Source organism: Elephantulus edwardii, unplaced genomic scaffold, assembly GCF_000299155.1.
Source record: "Elephantulus edwardii isolate Elephantulus edwardi_28Jun2011 unplaced genomic scaffold, EleEdw1.0 scaffold00072, whole genome shotgun sequence".
Lineage (NCBI taxonomy): Eukaryota > Metazoa > Chordata > Mammalia > Macroscelidea > Macroscelididae > Elephantulus > Elephantulus edwardii.
The window spans coordinates 5,132,636-5,154,384 of NW_006399822.1; the positions used below are offsets into that span (position 1 = coordinate 5,132,636).

At 42.5% G+C, this 21,749-nt stretch overlaps 1 protein-coding gene across 1 annotated transcript in view; it reads right to left on the reverse strand.

Annotated features, from left to right (window-relative positions):
- The window catches only part of LOC102871091 (estradiol 17-beta-dehydrogenase 2-like), a 31,431-nt gene extending 18,067 nt beyond the window's left edge, over positions 1–13,364 (reverse strand). The window contains exons 1-3 of the mRNA XM_006888882.1: positions 13,094–13,364; positions 2,359–2,571; positions 769–954 (exon numbers count right to left, since the gene is read on the reverse strand). Of these exons, the coding sequence (XP_006888944.1) occupies positions 769–954; positions 2,359–2,571; positions 13,094–13,364 (670 nt within the window). The remainder of the gene's footprint in view (positions 1–768; positions 955–2,358; positions 2,572–13,093) is intronic.
- Positions 13,365–21,749: the final 8,385 nt, after the last annotated feature.

Genomic DNA, 21,749 nt, shown 5'->3' on the forward strand with positions numbered 1-21,749 from the left:
AAAGCTTTAGTATAATTTAAAAAAAAAAAAGCTAGAAAAATAAGCAAGCTGGGTAATAATACCAGGAAATGCAAAGAACTTCCCAAGAGATATTGCTGTAGAACTCCTGTTCACATTAAAAACAAACTAGAACAAAAGAAATCATAATACTTAGCCACATTATTTTAAAAAGAAGACAAGGCTGCATGATTTAGAAAAGAAGAAAAAGCTCACCCCTTGGCTTCCCTCTCAGTCCTACACTAGTTCCAAAAGAGACTATACCCAATGAGTGTGACTTGAAGTAGACTAAGATATTGCAGAACCCCAGATTGATAAATGACTGTTTTAGATAAAAAGGTGTGAATCATGTGCATAGAATTTATGGGAAATGAGATTGTTCAGCCCCTCAAGTTGTTGACTGTTAAACAGATAGAAGATGTATCCTGTCTCAACAGCATGGTAATTGCAAACATATGGAGCCATAATGGTGCAAATAAAAGAGAATGTCCTTGTCTGCCCATCCTGTGCAGCACAGTGGAGATAGATGAGTCCAGGGGAACTGAACATAACTTACCTGTAACGCTGACACAATTTTCTGTTAAAATATAGAAAGTGTGTGTTGGTCATTTCATTGTGAGGATGTGTCATGAGTGTATGAACCAGAAGTGTATGTCACAGGGCTTTAAGGGACAATTGTGTGAAGGTTGTGGTGAATGTTCTCTTTGACTAGCCCTGGGCCAGCCCTGTATGAACTCATGCTGCTTTCTTGTTTGGAAAAGACAAACTTACCTGCCAGGCTGCTGATGTTCACCAGCCTTCCCTTGGATTTCCGAAGAAGAGGCAGGAATGTCTTTGCGATTTCTATGGGGCCAAAGAAGTTCACGTCCATGCATCGTCTGTAGTGAGTGATGGGCATGAGCTCCCCTTCAGCGGGGAATCCAAGGATCCCTGCATTGTTGATCAAGGCCCACAGTCCTAAGGACACAGATGAATGGCTTTACAACAAGCACATTTGGAAAGCAAAAGTATTTCTTTGTTAATATTTTATTGTGTTTTGGGGGAAAGTTCACACAGCAAAGTAGGTTCCCAGTGAACAAATCCTGTTTTGTTCAGTGACGCTGTGTACGTTGCCCATCATATCCCTAATGCCTGTTACATTTCCTTTCATCTCATTTACTCGCTCCCACCATGACATTTTCATCTTTACCTTTGGGTAAATAGTGACTCATTCATGGTGGGTATAGGTTTGTGGTTTTTGTTGTTGTTTTTTAAATGTAGCATAGTTGTATTCATTGATGATGGTGGGATTTTGTACAAGCCTATCTGTTATTTTAGGAAGCTTTGGTACCTTAGTGGTCAGGAATTACATTGTTAACCCAAAGATACAGGGTTCAAATCCACCAGCTGCTCCACAAAAGAAGAATTGGCAATTTCCCTCCTCCTGCAGTATTTACTGAAAACCAGCTGGAGGTCAGCTATGGATCAGTTCCTACCTGACTGTCCTCAACAACCACAGTCAATTAGCTGCAGGGTGACCTCCAGGTGTGGTTTCTGTTCAGAGTCCCAAGAGGATCACAGAGTGACAGTGCTGAAGGTTCCTCTAGTCTCACTCTAGTATGTCTAACTTCTTTTATAAAAAAAAAAAAAGATGTTCTACTTTTCTCATCCATTCTACCTGGGACCACGTATTGTGTCCTTGGTCAAAATAAGAGCATAAACATTCTTACCGCTCAGGCTTGAGATCCACAGCAGTCTCTTTGAGATTTAGGACAGCAGGCAGATCCTTGAAATTCCGACCCTCAGCTCTCTGATTGTTATGGTGGTTAAGGTTTCGTGTCACCCTGACTGTCTGACTCCCTGGTGTGGTAGTTAGGATGGAGTCATCCCTTTGAAGAGATCTGTTGTGATGTAATCACCCTTGTAATCATATCTGCTATGAGCAGCCAATCAGTTGAAAGGGATTTTCCTGGGGGGTGTGGCCTACATCAACTAACATGGACATTCTGACAAAGCTTGCTTGTTTCATTTGCTCAAGTTCCTGGCAAACAGTAAAGGAGTCCTGGTGACGCAGTGTATAATGTATGGAGCTGCAAACACAAAGGTTAGTTTGAATCCACAAGGAAGTGCAAGGGAGACAGATGGGCAGTCTGCTCCCACACAGTTCACATCCCAGAAACCCAGTGGTCACGCTGAGTTAGAACCAAGTCAGTGGCAGCTGAGTGTTGAGTAGGCACTCAGTGGACATGTCTTCAGGCTCAGCCCAGGGCCAGAGTGAGTACAAGGTGATCATACTGAGAGGACAGAGGCAGGTGTCTGTGAGGAGGGAATTCTGGAGGCTAAGAGGAATGGACAGGATGGGAGACGCAGCTGGAGGCGTACCTCTGTCCTGCACCTTCTCCTCCACCTTTCTCCGGGCCTCTCGTATCTGCTCTGAGTTGGTGACATCCATCTGGATCACGGAGAGCCGCGAGGAGCACGTTCTTCGCAGTTCCTCTGCTCCTGATCCATTCTCGTTCAGCACTGTCGCAAATACTGTGAAGCCCAGCCCGTCCAGGTACTTGGCCAAGCCATGACCAATCCCGGAATCAGTACCTGCATAGGGTCAAAGCAGTAGAAAATGAGCTCAAACCAAAGTGTAACAGTCATTTTACAAGGAAATTATGTAATTTGTGATTTTCCTCTCTGGAAAGAGTGGGTCCTAAGGAAATCTCTTAATTTGCTAATGGATTAATGAAAGGAGAAAGTAAAACAGCTCCTTATAATAAAAAGGAAAGTGAGATGCCAACTTATTTTGAGGTCATGGGGAAAGGTAGACCCCTGGGTGGAGCAAACATTTTCAATTGCTTGGAAGGGTGGAGGGATAACACACAGGAGAGGAAGACCCTGCATGAGGCGGATTGACACAGTAGCTGGGGTGATGTGAGTTGATTAGGGTTAGGGTTGGAGTCAGTGAATTTGGCCCAAGACAGCGCTGAGTTCAGATCTTTTGTGCATAGGGCCACTATGAGTCACAGGTACTTCAATGGCAACTAACAACCACATTGACCCAGAAGAGAGTGGTTCAGAGCTACCCAGTGGTATCGCAAAAGACATGTGTGGAGATTTGTTTCCATGAAGATGACAGCCAAGAAAGCCACACAGCGCAGCCTGGTTTCTAATTGGTGGGGTTGCCATGATTGGAGAGGAGCCTGGCCATGCAGTTGTCACACACACAGTCGTGAGGGCAGCAGTGTGGACCCACCAGCTGCCCAGGAGGAAAGTGACTCGACAGTCTTCTCCTGTGAAGAGTCACTTCCATTGCCATAGAGTTGGAACGACTCACCACTGACTCTTGTTGGCTTTCAGAGGCTCTACATTGCACGAGAGGAGTTCTTCACCCCCCACCCCACCCCCTTTGGAGCCATTGGTGGATTTGAACCACTAGAGAGACACAATTTAGATTAGAGGTGCAACTCCCTAGTGACTACTCCACCAGAACTTCCTCTTCCTTCTCTGGTGATTGTAATCTTTGAAACCCTTTTGGACAGATCTGCTCTGCCATGCATGGTTACTATGAGTCAGAATTGACTCAGAAACACACAACAACAACAACAATGTGCCAGGATCAATTTGATGACATTGGGAGAAATACGTAGGAGGAGACATATTTGCAGAAGCGGTGTGTGGTCATATACTGCATTTGCCAATATCCATATTGGCTATTCTGAGGGGCATGTCTACTCTTTCCTGTGAGGTTGCTATGCTTCACCATGTTTCATCCTGGACTGTTTCCCCCCTCAGTCTTGCACGTGCATGTGCTGCCAGTGTGCCCTACACCAAATTGCAGTGGTGTTTCGTTTTATTAGAGAGTAGACAAGTAACACAGAGTTAAGCATTGTCTGGTATACAATTCCAGCCAGTTTTCTAACAGTGTGTCACCGTGACTGGCTTCCGTTTTGCTGTGATGCTGAAAGCTCTGCCACCAGTACTTCAGATGCCAGCAGGGACACCTCTGGTGGAGTGGTTTCTTTTACCATAGCCTGCCAGAAGAACAAACAAATCTCTCTTGGAAGAAGAGCAGCTAGAGTGATAATCGGAAGCAAGGCTGGTGAGACTTGTTCTCACGTATGTGGGGCGTGGTATCAGGAGTGGCCAGCCCCTGGAAAAAGACAACATGCCTGTGGTTGGTTGTTCATAGCAGCTTTCTGTGAAATAGCCCCAAATTGGAAACAGATAAAATGTCTTAAAAAGGTCAGTGGTTACACAAAATGTACTGCATCCACACCTTAGACTACTAAGCAATAAAACAGAGAACTGTAAATACATGCAGTGAGTAGGGTGAATTTCAGGACATAACTTCAAGTTCAAAGCTAATCACAAAGGTCTTGTACTGTATGACTCCATTTATACCGTAGGAATGAAATGACAACCTTATTTATAGATGGTTCAGCTTATTGCTTTTGAGTTGGAATCCAACTGGTAGCTGACCATTCAGTGCATTTTCAGAGGCTGGAAATAGTTCAAGAGGAAATAGCCCATATTCTACCTGTGGAGCAGCTGGTGGATTAGAACTGCCTGTCTTTGGGTTAGCAGTACAACTCCTTACACACTAGGCCACCACACCTCCCTACTTGTGGGCATGGAGGGGCAGGTAGTGGGTATGACAGGTTAAGGAAGAAGCCCTTATGGCGCAATGTTTAAAACACTTGTTTGCTGACCAAAAGGTAGGTGGTTTGAATCCAGTAGTTACTCCATAGGAAAAAGATGAGACAGTCTTTTTTCCATAAAGATTACAGCCTTAGAAGCGTTATGGGGCCATTCTGTTCTGTCCTGTGGAGTCATCATGACCCAGAACAACTCATTGGCAGTGGGTTTGGTTGGTTTATAGCTTTATGGGTTAGGGTTTGTGGGGGCAGAGGGTGGGTATATTTCATGGAGATGCGTGTGATGACGGAGCTCTAAGTCTTGACTGCAGTGAGAGTTACAGTAATCTACGTTGTGATAAAGTAGGGCGGAACTAGACACACACTGTAAAGCAATCCACGTCTTGATTTTGTGACTGTGCTACAGCTAGCTGTGTAAGATGTCACCACTGTTGGAAACCAGAAGAAAGGTATGAGAAACCTTTGTAACACCTGTGTAACTTTCTCCGAGTCTATAATTATTACAGAATTAAAAACAAACAAAAATGTTATAAATTGTCAGTTTGGGAGCACTGGTGGCCAAGTGAGTAAGGAGTTGTGTTGCCACCCTAAAGCAAGGCAGTTTTAAACTCCATGGGAGATCTGCTCCGTGGGAGATGGGTAATCTCTTCCCATGTAATTTCTAACCTCTGAAAATCCACTGGAGAGATTGTCAGAGCTATGAGTCAGTTTCAGCTCCTTGGCACTTAGTTTCTCATTCTAGGGCCTTAGAACCATAGTTTTGGGAGACATCAAGGTCAACTGGCATAATATTATCTACAGAGAAAATGTACTACATCCTACTTTGGTGAAAAACAACTTGGATCTTAGGAGGTTGCACGTGACCATCTAAGATGTACCTATTCATCTCTCCTTATTTGGAACAAAGAAGTGTTAGTGCCAAGATTCCACTGTGAGAATTAAGGTGTACCTGAGCCAAGCCTGGTATTTTCAGTCATCTCATATACAAGTGAAATCTGGACTATGAATAAGAAGACTGAAGAAAAATGGATCTTCTGAATTGTTTTGCCGGTAAAAATTATAAAATATACCATATTGTTGTTATTAAGTGTTGTCGAGTCATAGACGACCCACTCATAGCGACCCTATGAACAAAATACCTGAACAATTATATAACTTTCATCATTTCTCAAAGTTCATAGAGTTTTCAGAGGCAAGCTCTTTCAGAAGTGGATGCCACTCCTGCTTCCAAGCTTGTTTAGTTGGGGAGCTCCACCACACACTGTCCACCATGGGTGACCATTATCACATTTGACACATCAGTGTCACAGTGTTTAGCATAATAACAACCATGAGGTACCTCTGTACTGCAAATGGACAGACCAGCGCTATACCACTTAGAAGAATACTTGACCAAAAACAATTAAAACCTGGTCCGATGGCCGCAGATTTAAACCACCCACCTTTGGCTTGGTAGCATAACTTTCTATCCACCAGACCCTCAGAGCTCTCTCATATACCATAGACTACAAGAGAGAACAAGTAAATCTGTCTGGGAAGTAGTTGAACCACAATGCTTCTTTAAAGTAAGTATGGTAACACTTTGCCTTATGTACTTGGGACAGATTATCAGAAGGAACCAGTCTGCAGAGAGGCACATTATGATTGGTAAAGGAGGTCACATGCAGAGAGGAAGACCGTCAGTGAGATAGATTGATACAGTGTCTACAGCCATGTGCTCAGCCAAGTTCTGTCATCTTGGGAGTTCCACTGTATTATAAATTTGCCTTTGTGAGCTCTGTTTCAAGGTACATTGCAGAATCCTCTACTACCGTGTCCTCTTGCAGAAGGAGACACATACAGATCTGGTCTACTCTTTGTTGTTGTTGTTGTTGTTGTTGATTGCCTTTGAGTCAAGTATGACTCATAGTAACCCCATGAACAAAAGGCCTAAAGCCCCTCTACAACCTTCAACACTTATCAGGGTTCGTAGAGTTTCTGGAGGCATGTTGTTTAGGAAATGGATGCTACTCCTGCTTCCAAAGGTCTATTTTTTAGGCCCATTTAAAGTCCTGTGTCCTTCAGCATTCTCAAAAGTTACAATTTGCTTGCTAAGACTTATCTCCTCACCATTCCCGCGCTGCCTTTGCACTGGCGCTCCCATCATTGAAACAACTTCACATCCAGAGGCACGTTCTCGTTCCATTTAATATCTGCTCCATGTGGGGTGATGTGTACAAATCTCTTCCTCGGAGTTATACTATCCAGGTCTATTGTTTACCTTCTGGCCTGAGGTGTGATGGATGCCACTGCTCATGTTTTTGTCCTGATCTCTGTTTAAGCTCTTCACTCTCATATCTTTCCTCTTGCAGTTTCCTTCATTTCCTCTAATTTAGTAGATTAACCTCATTGTCTCTCCAGTGTTGGAGTCCTTCATGAATTCCAGACCCACTTCTTCAGATGTCACCTGGACTATTAGGGCCAGAGAGAACAAAGAGAAGATGGGGAGGAGAGCATTGGGAGAAATCAGGAAATGAAACAAAGCAGTAGCCAATAGAGCCAATCAGTGCATGCCAACAATTGACCCATTCAGCAAGAGCCAATGGAATTGCACCAAAAAGAGCCCACCTACCACAGCGAAAGATGCAGATACTCACATGAGACCAGGAAGTGCCAGGCCATAAACCAACAGGCTAAGAATGGAGATAGATTCTCATCTCAACTCAGGGGATGGGTGGTTTCAGACCCCTCAAATTGTCCTTTCTGGTATCTTCCCAAAAATTGGAAACAAATAAGGTTTGATACCCTGAGGAAATCAACACTTATAATTGTTCTGCAGTGAAATCTAGCCCAAATTTCTCTGAGCAGATAGTGGGGAAAATGGCCCATTAATGGATCCCAGAAGTATAAAACCATTTTTCAATGGAATCTGTTGTGCAAAAGGGAAGGCAAGAGATCCAAAGTCCCATCTCCTGTTTGGAACCAAGCTGTTTAGGTCCAGTCTTCTCTAATGTAAATGATAGAAACAGACAAAGACTGCAGAGAAGAGACCCTTTCTTTCTTGTACTCCAAGTAACAACTTCTGATTCCCACAGGAGCCCTCCACCTTACTCAGGCAGTGAAACTCCACCTCCTCAGGGCACTGCCTCTACACACTCCCTTATTATCCCTGCAAGAAGTAACCCGGCAATATGGTGGAACCACTCACGTTCATACGCCTTCAGCATGTCTTATTTAAAATCTTCTAAGGAAGAAGTAGGAAACTCCTGAGATGTTTTAAATGACATACAATGACTTAAATGTTCTTCTCTCCCACTGCTGCTCTCCTGAGGAGAAACAGCACATTATCTCAGCAGCACAACATTGAGGCGATCAATTTCATGCTGATAACCAGAATCTAAACCCCAGGAATGTAGCAGTTCCCCTCAGGATCCCAGGAGGAATTACCAGATTAGATGGGAAAGAAATGTAGGATGGGCTGCCAGAAATTATATGCATACTTGTCTGTTAAAGGAGCTACAAATTAAACCAGGAAATTTTTCCAAGCTTACATAAATTATTCAGGATGTCATTTCCCCTAGTGGAGCCCTTGGTAGTCAGTGACTTTCTAATGATAGGCTTCTAAAATACCAATTAATTGTGCTAGATAATCCAGATAGGAAACTTTAAATTCGTAATACTTTGAGCCTGACTCCTCTAATTCTGGATCACTCTGAAAGGGCAGTGGTCCTGCAGCACAGCTCTGTAAAGGTGGTTGGACACACATACTCTGGGAGGCCTGACTTCAAAGAGCAAACTACCATTTGCCCAGAAGACACTTGATAAACTGATGGTCGTAATTGTGTTTACAATAGATCTATAGTGATAGTGAGTATGCACATAGGCAGATAAGGAGAGAATGAGGGCTCTGATCGGCAAGAAATATTCTTATTAAATACGGTCCTCTAATCCTAAGTGTACTAGTGTTGTAGGATTCCCATTCTTTCTCAGTGTTAGCCACAATTTGTTGTGACCTACACAGTCCAATGCCTTTGCACAGTCGATAAAACCGAGACATTCTTGTAGTCTGCTTTCAACCAAGAGTCATCTGAGATAAGCAGTAATATAGGGCCATGGCCTCTTCTTCTAATTTTTTCTTTCTTATAATATTCAGCAAGATTTCTTTTATATGTGATGATAGTGATCTTGTTTGATAAGTTCCACATTCTTTTTGGATCACCTTTTATGAGAATGAATATGGATCTCGTCCAGTCATTTGGCCAAGTACCTGTATTCCAGATTTCGTGGCACAAGCCGATGAGCACATCTAGGGGTACATCTGTTTGTTTAAATAAGTCTGTGGGTAAGGCCCCATCAATTCCTGAGGCCTTAACCTTTTTTTGTCAGTTCCTTCAAGCAACTTGAACTTCCTCCTCCTTTATTATCATTAGTTCTTGACCCCATTCTACTTCCAGAAATGGTTCTGCATCAGCCACTTGTTTTTGGTACAGTGACCCAATGTATTTCTTCCATCTTGTTTTGATGCTTCCTGGATCATTCAATATTTTTCCTGTAGCATCCTTAAGTATTACTACTCAAAGTGTGAATTCATTCCTCAGTTCCTTCATCTTGAGAAATGCATACTGTTGCATTAATGCCTCTCCTCCCCACACCCCCAAAACCAGAGGATCTGAATTTGAGTGACTGGCTTCTTTATTTCCCTCAGAAAACAGAATGGATCTAGGAATAGAACTTTAGTTATGAAGAAGTAACCAGCTGGTGAGCTAATGAATAATGCATGTTTATAATCCAGTCATTAGCCCATAAATTGGTTTCCAGTTACCATCAAGCCTTTCACATGAGCAGCAAAATCTTAAACCTCCCTTTACAGAAATTACAGTCATCAGACGATTAAAAGATACTTAAAGCAAAGAACAAGTGCTTGTGCCCTCTGCCAGCAAAATAACTCACAATGCCCTGTCCACCCAATTGCATTGCTAAAACCTTCCCAATCAAGAAGACAGTATCTGGGAGAAGACTGGCAAATTGATTTTGCAAATAAGCTTGTTACAAACAACACAGCAAAACCTAGGTACCTACTAATTGTAGTAGATACCTTCTCAACCTAGGATGAAGCCTCCCCCACCACAACAGTAACTCATAGCTCTTAGCAGCAAAACCACAGTTGAGCCCCTGAAATATCAAGTGTTATGTGTCCCTCCTGGGTGTATGTGGATATGTTGAAGGACCTTCCTACCTGGCCATAACAAACCACAGGCAAGAACAGTCCAGATCGGTTGGAGATCTTACTGCCTAGCAGTATGGCTGTATAGACAGGAGTGCAATTTAAACCCTAGGACATTAAGCCTCACAAAGTATGGTAAGCCTCACTTACTTTGAACATGTTATCAAAGGGGCAATCCTTGAAAAAAGACCTCATGCTGGAAAAAAGTGGAGGGTCAGAAAAAGAGAGGAAGGCACTAAGCAAGGTAGATTGACACTGCGACTGTCACAACGGCCCTGAGTATGAGAGAAATTATGTCAGTGCACAGGACAGGGCAAAATTCTGATTTGGTCCAATAATAAAAATAATACAAAAATGTAATTCTATGATTGAAAATTTTAAGGCCACACAAAAATAGTACATCCAGAGACTATACTGTAATTTATAGCTGTTTTGGTTACTCTCGACATTTCATTATTTTATATAATACAATCATGCTGAACAACCTTGAGAACCTGCCATTCTGCAAGTATCTTTTTCTCAGATTTTTAATTTTGTTTTTAAGAGATATTCCAAAACCAGAATTATTTAGTAATAGAATATTTAAAGATTTGATGTACACCATTAGTTCTTCTTTTGCTGTTATCCTTAAAAAAATGTGCACCCATTTATAAATAAACCAACATTAAACAAAGGTTATTGCAAGTCAGAGTTGCTTCCTGTCTAAATAAAGTACTTCTTTCACATTGTTTTCCATTAATGCAAAGATCTTGAAGCTGTAGAATTTTACATAACCAATGACATTCATTGGAACAAAAAGCTTAAAAGTGGCAATTCAGTCACCCTAAAATATATGTAAGTTACCTTCATTGTACTACACATTGTAATTGCAAGGCACTTCACTTAGGAATTAGCTGCAAGGCTTGAACTGCTTAATTAGTATCTTACCTGACACTATACACATTCAGTGCGCTAAGACAGCTGCTGTGCCCTGACTCGGTGTGCAGTGAATTTGTATGCATGCCTATGTCTTTAAAAGCCCCAATAAACAACCCTGGGTAGGGGAGAGCATGAAAAGATTCCTCTTTTTTCCAAGTGATTTTGAAGTCTTCTTGCTTTATCCTACAATTCAGTATTTCTACTTAACTAACCTTCAAAGTGCCTGAAATGGATTTCCCAGGAAAATTTGGACTTTCAGAATATCCTGCTTCAACGGTGTCAACAATGACATTGCTATTGTTTTCTTTTTTCTTCTAATTTGGGTAAAAATTTACAAAGCATATTGTTTTTCAAATAAATCATTTGTGCATATGTTGTCCCCTAACATTAATTGCAATGCACACGAGCTGATATCCTTTCATTCCAGGCGGCCTCTCCCTCCACCCATCTTAGTTAAGTTTGTGGTTGCTGTTGCTTTGTTTTGCCTACAACATGCATGACCATTCTGTTTTGCCTCACACGAATGGAAAGATCATGTACACACACACATACTTAGAGTGACTGTAGCCTGGCATTGTTCTCAGAGTGCTCGCTGCTTTACAGCAAACAACAACTGAGATTGTCATAAATGTTTTGCATCCAGACCTGGCGGTACCCACGAATTCTAGTGTCAGAATGATGACGTCCTGCCAGTTGTTGCAGCTTAGAAGCTTGGAAGCCAGAAGTTTTTAAAGATGAGCACCCTCTGATCAACCTAATCATCAACATTCAAAATGTTTATTATTAAGAAAGGCCAGTTTCCAGAGCTTTCTAGAAGCTTCTACATATGTCAGTTTTGCTAATCCATGGAATAAAGAACATGACAAATACAGAAGTCACTTTAAAGCCTATTTTTCTGTGAACTGTGTAAATTATTTGCACTCACCTTCTCGCAGGACTAGGACAGTAATTCCTGGCTAATAATTGCTCCACTTGTGCCTTTAGCTTGGCAGCAATTTGTCGACCACGATGACACCAGCCTAATTCAGGCCACGGTCTTCACAGTTACCTGCAATGCGTCAGAAAGCTGGACTATGACCAAAGAGGATAGAAGGAAAATTGATGCTTTTGAGTAGTGGTGCTGGAGAAGAGTGTTGAATATACTATGGACTGCCAAGAGAACTAACAGTTCTGTCCTGGAGAGAGTGCATCAAAGTTGTTCCTTGGAGGCAAGGATTTTGAGGCCCCTTCTCTCATACTTTGGGCATGCTACCAGGAGGGACCAGTCCTTGGAGAAGGACATCATGCTTAGAAGGGTGGAGGGACAGACAGTACAAGAGAGGAAACCCCTGATGAGACTGATTGGCACAGGAACTGGGCTAATGAGAATAGGAGTGTCAGAGATGGTGAAATTAGCCCTGAACAGAGCAAGGTTCAGAGCTATTGTGCATAGGGTTGCTATGAGTCATAGGCTACATGACAGCACATAGCAACAACAATTCTAATTCAAATCCAACTAAACTCAGAATGCTTCACAACCAAGCAAACCAGTTTTACAACTCAGAGGAATTTAATCTGGTGTCATCAGGAATGGGATACAAAGGAAGGAGAAATCTGGAAGCCCAGCTAACAAATAGCTGAATTCTCTAAGAACTGTCTACTTGATTCAGTTAAACAACATTAAAAGTCTGGTGATGGTGCTGAAGAGAAAGAGCTAGAGTCAGAGGCTCTCACAGCAGACCGAGGAGTCCCAGCCACATAGAACCATCCCAAGGTACAGGGGCAACCAGGCTTTGTACACCACCCTCCCTTGCACATCCTGGCCTCAAATTGATCCCCCAACCAAATGCTGCTTACACCCTAAGAAAACTCCAGGAAACCTCCAGGGATTTTCTGGGTTCCATGGAGCATACAGAATATTGTAGCTTTACTCATCCATATTTAGGGAAATTTCACCACACCCACCCCTCCTGCCACCTTCCTACAAACTTCCAGGGGGAAATGAACCAAAGCAAGATCAGGAAAATCACTTGAACACGTGCCTTTGTGACTTCTTACCCAGCATTCCAATTTCTACGTCCCATTTGACCAAATCCTACAAAGGCAAACACTGATGCCAAGTCCTGTGCCCATTAAGAATAGCAGCCCATATTATAGAATGAGTATGAGGATCCAAGGCAGGGGGCGGGGGGAGAGTGGAAATCGAGGGGTGAGGAAGGCGGGGAGGGTGTTAATCATAGGGTTGCACAACTTGAGGAGTGGATGGGGTGAAGGTAATGGGAAGGATCTTTTGTGAAAAATAATGTATTCAAACTTTGTAAATAAATCCAAATTAAAAAAAAAAAAAAGAACTAGCAGCCTGTCCACTCACCTGTGATGAGGATGGCCTTCTGATGCACAGGTAACATCTGTTGACCAGAGAGGTGCTTATAGAAGAGGAGACAAGACACATAGACGAGAACCAGGCCCCAGCAAAGGGAAAAGCCAAGCAGGCAAGTGATTCCCCAGAGGCCCGCCAAGCACATGGTGCGGTTCCACATCTGCCCTGGGCTCTTCCTGAATTTTCCAAAAGCCATTCCTCCCAGCACAGCGGTGACAGCCAGGCAGAGCCCCGCTGCAGGGTCAGAGCAGATGGATCCCATTCTCAGCTCCAGGAACCCCAGTGGGCAAAGGCTGACAGGAGGGGATCTGGGCTGTGTGAGCAGAGAATCAGGGAGGGAGGCAGAGAGAGGACCCTGGCTTCATTTGGATGAGCAGGAATTTAGCATACTCCAGCACACATCACCCCAGTGGGTAAATGGGTATGCAGTTGGTTATAAATACTAGGAGGCTTCCTCCACTGCCTGCACATGCTCAGCCAGGCACATGCTCACATATGCACACAGATAATTCACTAAAGGATAGCCCCACCTTTATACATATAACATGGCTGGATAATGATTGACAGAACTTGAAGTGATAGATAAACTGCATAATGCTGAGCTAGAAGTATAGTACTTCTCTTCAGCTTGAGGATCCTGTGGAGTGTCTACTTGGATTTTGTGACTCAGGCAGAGGGGGGTGTGTGTGAAGCCAGGTGACCCCTGAGGTTTAGAAGATGTATGTTAGAAGTCAGAGGCATCACTTACCACAGTTGTGTCTCCATCTGAGTCTGTCCAAAGGGTTGGTGAATTTCATGGATTGAATGATGTCCCCACTCAAATACATTTCACCAGGGAGCTCTGGTGGCCTAGTGACAAGAAGCTATGCTGTAATCCTGAAGGCACACAGTTTGAATCCACCAGATGCTCTGCTGGAGAAGGAGGGGCAATCTCCTTCTGTGCCAGTCGGATCTGACTCGACCGTACACACACAGCCCCACACACACCCCCACACCCAAAACAAAACCCAAACCCACCACCATAACGAAACCAAATACATTTCACCATGGCTGGGCTATAGTTCTTGGCTGGCAGTTGTGTGGTACAGAAAGAATTGTGGCAGTTATAGGATGATGCCAGTATCCCCATGATGTGATTAGATGTTACCAGCCGTGATCTGATGTAAGGGGACTAGGGCAGAATGTAACTTTCTCACTCAGGTCACAGACCTTATCCAACCTAAAGCAAGTTTCCTTGTAATGTCATACTGATGGAAAAAAACCCAAACAACCCTGACCTTGTATAAAAGGCTGAAAAAAGCTTCCTCCCTGATACTACGGATATGGTTATAGGAGAGGCCGTTTTTTTAGAGAGAGACATCATGCTTGGAAAAGTGGAAAGTCAGCGGAAGAGGAAATTCCTTAAAAAGGGGGTTGACACAGTGACTGCAGAAATGGGCCTGAGTGTGTCAGAGAGGATGAGGATGGCACAGGATAGGACAGGGTTCATGTCTCTTGTTCATGGGGTCACCATGAACTCAACTCAGTGGCACCTGACAGCAACATAACATGAAGCAACATTTGTATAATGTCCTTGTTAGGCGTCATCGAGTCGACCACAGCATATGAGAACTGTGCCTGGGCAGTGCTCAAGCCCGTAACTGCACTTCCTCCAGGACAAGATCTGTTTGTTCTTTTGTCAGCTCTTATTCATTGCTCAACTTTCAGGTGCAAATGAAAAAATGGGGGTGAGGGACCCAAAACAACCCAGTATGGCTTGGATCAGACTCCTCTTAGTTTTTCAACTGACGTCCTTTTTTTAGCACTTTAAAGAGATCTTTGACAGCAGATTTTCCCAAAGCAACATATATTTTATTTATTTTATCATATATTATTTAATAACTTGGGCAAAACACCAGTGTTAGCTCTCTAATAAACTAAAATTCCTACTGGTACCTCTTTTTAAAATTCATGTACGTTGTGTTTTCTACATTCCTTCATATATATTGTGTTTTCTCTAATTAATTACTATTGATCTATGTCGTTTATCACCCTGCCTCTTCAAGTTCCCATTATGTCTTTACTATTCCTTCATCTCCATCCACCCACTAACCTCTGCTATCCTAGTAAATTAATTACCCCTGCCCTGTTTCTGAACCCCCTTTCTACCCTTCCTTTTTGAACATTTATATGTCGATTTTGTTCAGTTGCCCTCTAATTTGCATGTAATGGTCCTACGCAGTTTGTCCTTTCTTACTTTCTCATGGTAATATATGGCTCTCTAGATTTTCCCTTGTTGTATCCTATTTTACAGATACTTTGTTGTTCTTTAGTGCTGCATGGTAGTAATGTGTTAAAGTGCAAGATGAATGAATGGAAAGCCAAAGCCTCTAAATTTTCATTAAAATTAATAATAAGAAATTTTTAAAAATAAATGTTTTTTTTTTAAAAATACCACATTCTTGCTATTGTGAATAAACATAGGCATATGATAAATATTGGCTGCAATAAACATAGGTGTAGTATCTCTGTCTCACCTGTGATTTCCCTCAATAACATTCCTAGCAGAGGAACAGCTGTGTCATTTGAGATTTTTATCTTCACCTTTTTGAGGAAATGTCAAACCATAGTGGTAATAATGTTTTACAGTCTCACCAGTAGTGCATTCTGATCTCTCCACGAACTCTCCACATGTATTGTTTGCGGTCCTATTTAATTTTACTACTGCTGCTGAGGTGAGACAGTGTCTCGTTGTTGTTTTGATTTGAATCTCTCTGATTGTGATTCTGAACATTTTCTCATATGTTTGTTGACCATTTGAATTTCCTCCTTCATGAAGAATCTTGTCATGTCTTTTGCCCATTTTGTAACTGAGTTGTCTTTTTCTTTTGGAAGCCCTGTAGTATTCTGTAAACTTTCATTATGAGACTCTATTCTGAATATCATTGTCTTTTTTTTTTTTTTTTTTTTGCATTCATTCGGCTTCTTTTTTTCACCGTACTGGAAAAAGGTTTTAAGCATATATGTGCATATAATGTTCAGAGGGTCCCATTTCTTAGGGTTCCTGATTTTATCCTACACTTCTTATGCATTGTTGCTGTGTTTTCAAACCTATATTGTGGTGCTGGAGAAGAGTACTGAATATCCCACGGACTGTCAAAAAACGAACAGATTTGTCTTGGGGAAAGTGTGACCAAAGTGTTCCTCGGAGGCAAAGATGGTGAAGCTTTTGGACACGTAGCTCCATGAGGCTGTTCCTTGGAAAAGGACATCATGCTTGGAAAGATGGAGAGTCAGCAAAGGAGAGGAAAACCCCGACAAGGTGGACTGAAACGGTGACTTTAGGAATGGGCTTGAGTGTGTCAGATGATGAGGATGGCACAGGATCAGGCAGGTGGGCTGTTCATACAGGGTCGATTTGAGTCTGATTCACAAGGTCCAGTGCCAATCCATCTCATTTTGCCAATGCCTGTTTTTGTGTTGTAGACCACTGAGTCAGAACCAACCCATAGCTGACCCTCTCGCGGGTTTTCAGAGGCTGTTGGTCACACAGGATGAGAATCCCCTCCAATGCCTTCTTGTTGTTGTTGTTTGGTGCCGTCGAGTCGTAGACGACTCATAGTGACCCTAGGAATGAACAGCCTGAGCACTGTTTGTACATAGAGTTTCCAGAGGCAAACCATTTTGGAAGTGGATGCCGCTCCTGCTTCCAGGCTTGATTTAGTCGGGAAGCTCCAGCCAACACTGTCCACCATGGGTGCCCATTACCACGATTGGCACATCACTGTCACAGGCTTCAGCATCACAGCAGCCACGAGTTACCTCTCTACAGCAACGCACAGACCAGAGTAACTCGTGGTTGCTGTGATGCTGAAGACTGTGAACTCCAGTGCCTAGAATGTCAATATTTATGCGTTCTGTTTCTTCCTAAAGGATGTCTAGTTTTCCTACTTCCCACACTAAGCATTCCAATCACTAGTGTCTGTTTGCAACTGTTCTCTCCCTTTGTATTTCTCAAGATGCGGGCTCAGCCTCCAGGGCCATATCTGCTAGTGTAATCTAAGTGTGCTCTCTTGTACACAGGTTTTTTGAAGGCCTCTTATTTCAGAGGTGGATGCCCAATCCTTCTTCCTAGTCTGTCTTATTTGAATGTTCAGCTATATAACCAGATCTGACAGAGAAGCATTTCCCCAAAAAGAACAGATGAAAGACCTTCCTGATTGTACAACTAACAGATTCCATGTTGGTCCCGTCTCTCCCTTCTGCATATGCTTTGTGTTTCCATCCCCCCTCCCTGACCTGCCAGCATACCCTTCTACTCCCTCACCTCAGCCTGCCCCACCAGCACCTCTCATGCCCTGTCCTCCAGCTAACCCCAAGATGATAGCTCAGGTCTCTGGCCACTTCAGTCTGCTGCCAGTCTACTCCTCCATGATGCTGGCATGCTTAATAAATACTTGCTGCATGAGTACACTGGCTTTGTGGAGTGTGACAAACTGACAGATGGGAGTGAAGACAAGGTACCTTATCCAAAAGTTTGGTTTCTCAACATGGGAAAGGAAAATTTTTGAGAATCCTAGAATGTTCACTTCCTTAGAATCAGTGACTCTTGATGTTAAAAAGTGATATGAAGTAGTCAAAGTCCATTTAAAAGGGATATTCTCTCTGTAACAACTCCACCAAGTGGCCATCTTGCCTGCTGCCTTAATGATTCACTGGCTCTAGAAGTAGACGTTCCAGATCAGAATATCTGGGTATTAAAAGTTCCTGTCAAGGCTGAGGGGAGATCTTAGTGCTCATCCTTTCCCATTTGTAGTCCCACAGAACACATCTGTTCCATCTTTCCTAAAGATGCTTAAACCCGATCATATATCTTACTTTACCTAGGTTGATGAACACCATTCTTTCAATTTATCTTGATACGGACTATGACTTGCTAGGAGCAATCAAGCTGGTTACATCTCCTAGTGACCCACTGCATCAGAATGAAACACTGTGTGCCACTGTCACAACTGGAGTGATGCTTAAGTTCATAGTTGCAGCCACGGTGTCAGTCCGTCTTCTTGAAGAGCTTCCTCTCTCCCATGGATCCTTCACTTGATCAAGTGTGCTGTCCTTCTCCAGACACTGGTCCCTCCTAGTAGCATATTCAAAGGATATGAGATGGCGTCTCATCAGTCCTCACTCCCAAGGAGCATTCTGGCTATACTTCTTTCAAACAAATTCGCTCATTCTTTTGGAATATATCCGTGGTGTATATGATTCATAAGACACAGTTGACTGAATAGCACCTAACAAAAATGACATTATATATTTAATATTCTTTCCAACTCTATGATTCCAAAAGTACTCATGATTTACATGTTCTCAACAAGATTTCCTGACTCAGTGACTGACTACAAGAACGGGCTTGAGTTAGGTAGAGATTGTGATAATGGCACCAGGTACGACAAAGTGATGATCAACTTGACATATGACAACACCACCTTTCTTTAAGACTCCTTATTCATTGTTCAGCTTTTGTATGCATATGAAGTGATTGGAAGGACTATGACTTGGATCAAATGCCGCTGAGCCCTCAAAGTAACATCTTTGCTTCATAACACTTTCAAGAGACAGCAGGTTTGCCCCATGCAATATGTCCTTGAATTCATCTGCTACTTTTGCGGGCATTGGTTGTATATCCAAGTGCAATGAAATTAAATCTTTACAGCTCCAGTCTTTCCTCCTTGAATCGTTCTGTTGCTTACTGACTCCATTGTGGAGATTTTTGTTTTCTTCATGTTGAAGGGTAATCCACAGTGAAGGCTGTAGACTTTGGTTTTCATTACTAAGTTCTTTATGTTCTGTTCATTTTCACCAGCAAGCTTGTGTAGATCCAATTACTGACATCTTCCCTAAAAGTATAGACTTAGAACCAGGTGCAGTATTTTTTTTCTGTAGTCTATATATGGTGTCTCTCTGGAGACTAAGATGCATCTGATACAGGCCATGGTCTTTGCAATCACTTGTTATGCATCAGAGTTGGACAATGACTAGGGAGGATATAAGGAGAATTGATGCCTTTGAGCTGTGGTGTTGGAGAAGAGTGTTGAATGTACCATGGACTGCCAAGAAAACAAACAGATTCATCCTGGAGAGGGTTAAATTGGGCTGCTCCTTGCAGGCAAGGATTCTGAGGCTTCGTCTGATGTACTTTGGTCATGTTGTAAGGAGAGACTGGTCTTTGGAGAAGGACATCATGCTTGGGAGGGTGGAGGGACGGCGCAGGAGGGGAAGGCCCTCTAGGAGGTGGATTGCTTTCCAGCAGCTCATCTTTCAGCAGTACATCTCCAGGCCTTTCTTCCAAGGCTCCTCTGGGTGCACTTGAACTTCCAGCCTTCTGCTAGCAGCTGTATATGTTAATGGTTTGCACTATCTGGAATTCTTTTCCATTTTACCAGTGAGAAATTCTGGTTATATCATTGTTGGTGAAACTGTCCAGTCCCCATGTGAATAGGCTAATACTCGCTATTCACATATTCCTGTCCCTCTACATTGCAAAGTCATAGTATGGTTAGAAAGGTTATATTGAGAGAGAAACTCTACAACATGGTTTCAGCAATGCATTACGTGTTGCACTGCAAATGCATAGTCAGTAGTTTGAAGTCAAAGATGGTTTATCTCCTTCCATAAAGACTTGAAAACCAATGGAGAGTGGTATGAGTCAGAATCTACTCAAAGCAGTGACTTTATGACACGTCTTGCCTTGGTTATAGCTTCATTAATCTAACCAAAAAAAAATGCAATTACCTAATGGGATTGCATTCACAAGTATATTGTTATATATGTTACAACCACATTTTAGGCCAGAGGAGTCAACCAAACAGCTGTTTCTCTCCCTTCTTCCTTGAGTCTCCCATACTGACACACAGAAACTAACCACAGCTCTGTGTTGAGCCAAAGTGTGCAGCATTGACACTAGTTTGCTTCTGTTATCATGGCTTCCAGATCATTCAAGTTTCACAGAAAGGACCCTACTCACTTTGTACCTCCAGAGGAGAGAGTAGGCCAGTAGAGAGTCTACTAGAAAGAAGATGTTTTAAACTTGAAAGGCACAGCTAAATGTCAAAAGTAAAGTTACAGTAATCCAGATGTCCCAGGAATTTCTCCATTTCTCTTATTTGCCTGAAGGAAAAGTTTCTATTTACAAAGAAAACAAGGAGCAAAAAATAAAATTTCAAATTTCCTAATGATTATTTCCTGGCATAGACTGGTGAGCACATCTGTTAATTGAAACAAGTCTATTGATATCTCATCAATTCCTGGGGCCTTATTTTTTGCCACTGCCTTCAATGCAGCTTCCTCTTCCTCCTTCATTAGCATTGACTCCTGGTTATATGGTATTCTTTGAAATTTTTCAGTAAGTTTTTTTTCTGTCCTGTGATTCCATGTGTTCCCTCAGTCATCTTTTGATGCTTTCTGGGTCATTTAGTATATTGCCCATAGCATCTTTCAGTATTGCAACTCCAGGCTTAAATTTGTTTTCTGTTCTCTCAGCTTGAGAAATGCAGAGCGGGTTCTTCGCTTTTTAATTCTCCAGTTCCAGCTTTCTGCATATTCCATTATAACAATCTGCTTTCTCTTCTTGAGCTGCCCTTTTACTTTGGCATATTTTCCCTTTGTTTTGGCTTCTTGGCACTCTAGTGCAATTTTTAGATTGGGAGAGATCCATATTTGTTCCCATTCACAAGAAAGGTGATCCAACAGAGTGTGAAAACTATCAAACAATATCATTAATATCACATGCAGGCAAAATACTGCTGAAGATCACTCAAAACCAGCTAGAACAGTACATAGATAGGGAGCTGCCAGAAGTGCAAGCAGGACTTATAAGACACTGTGGCACCAGGGATATTATTACTGATGTCAGATAAATCCTGGCTGAAAATAAGGAGTTGCTGATTGCCATCGAGTTGAACACAACTCAGAGCGACCTTACGAACAAAAGTCCTGAAGCCTTTCTATAACTATTGTCAATTACCAAAGTTCATAGCATTTCCAGAGGCATGTTGTTTAGGAAGTGGATGCCACTTCTGCTTCCAAACCTGTCTTGTACTGGAAACTTCACCAAACACTGTCCACCATAGGTAGCCATTACAGCATTCGACACCCTAGTGGCAAAAGGTTCAGCATCACAACAATGCCAGGTTACCTCAGTACAGCAAATTGACAGAAGTGTGTTGTACCACTTAGAAGAGTGTTCCTCCAAAATATAGTAACAACTGACTTTTAAATACAAAGACCCTCCACAAGGTCTTACTGACTTTAAACAAGAGGCTTAAATAAAAAAACAACCAATATAATATGTGGCGATGGTTCTTGTTATGTGCCATCAAGTCGCCTGTGATCTGTAGTGATCTTAAGTACAACAGCTCCGAATCCTGCCCTGAGCCAGTCTCATTAATTCCGGCACACCAACCCCCATTTTCCCAGTTACTGTATCAATCCATCTCATTTGGGGTCTTCCTCTCCTGTGCTGTCCCTCCACCCTTCCAAACATGATGTCCTTCTCCAAGGACTGGTCTCTCCTGGCCATGTGCCAGGCAGATATGTGAGACAGAGCTTCAAAATCCTAGCATCCAAGGAGAGACTTGATTTAACCTTCTCCAAGACAGACTTATTTGTT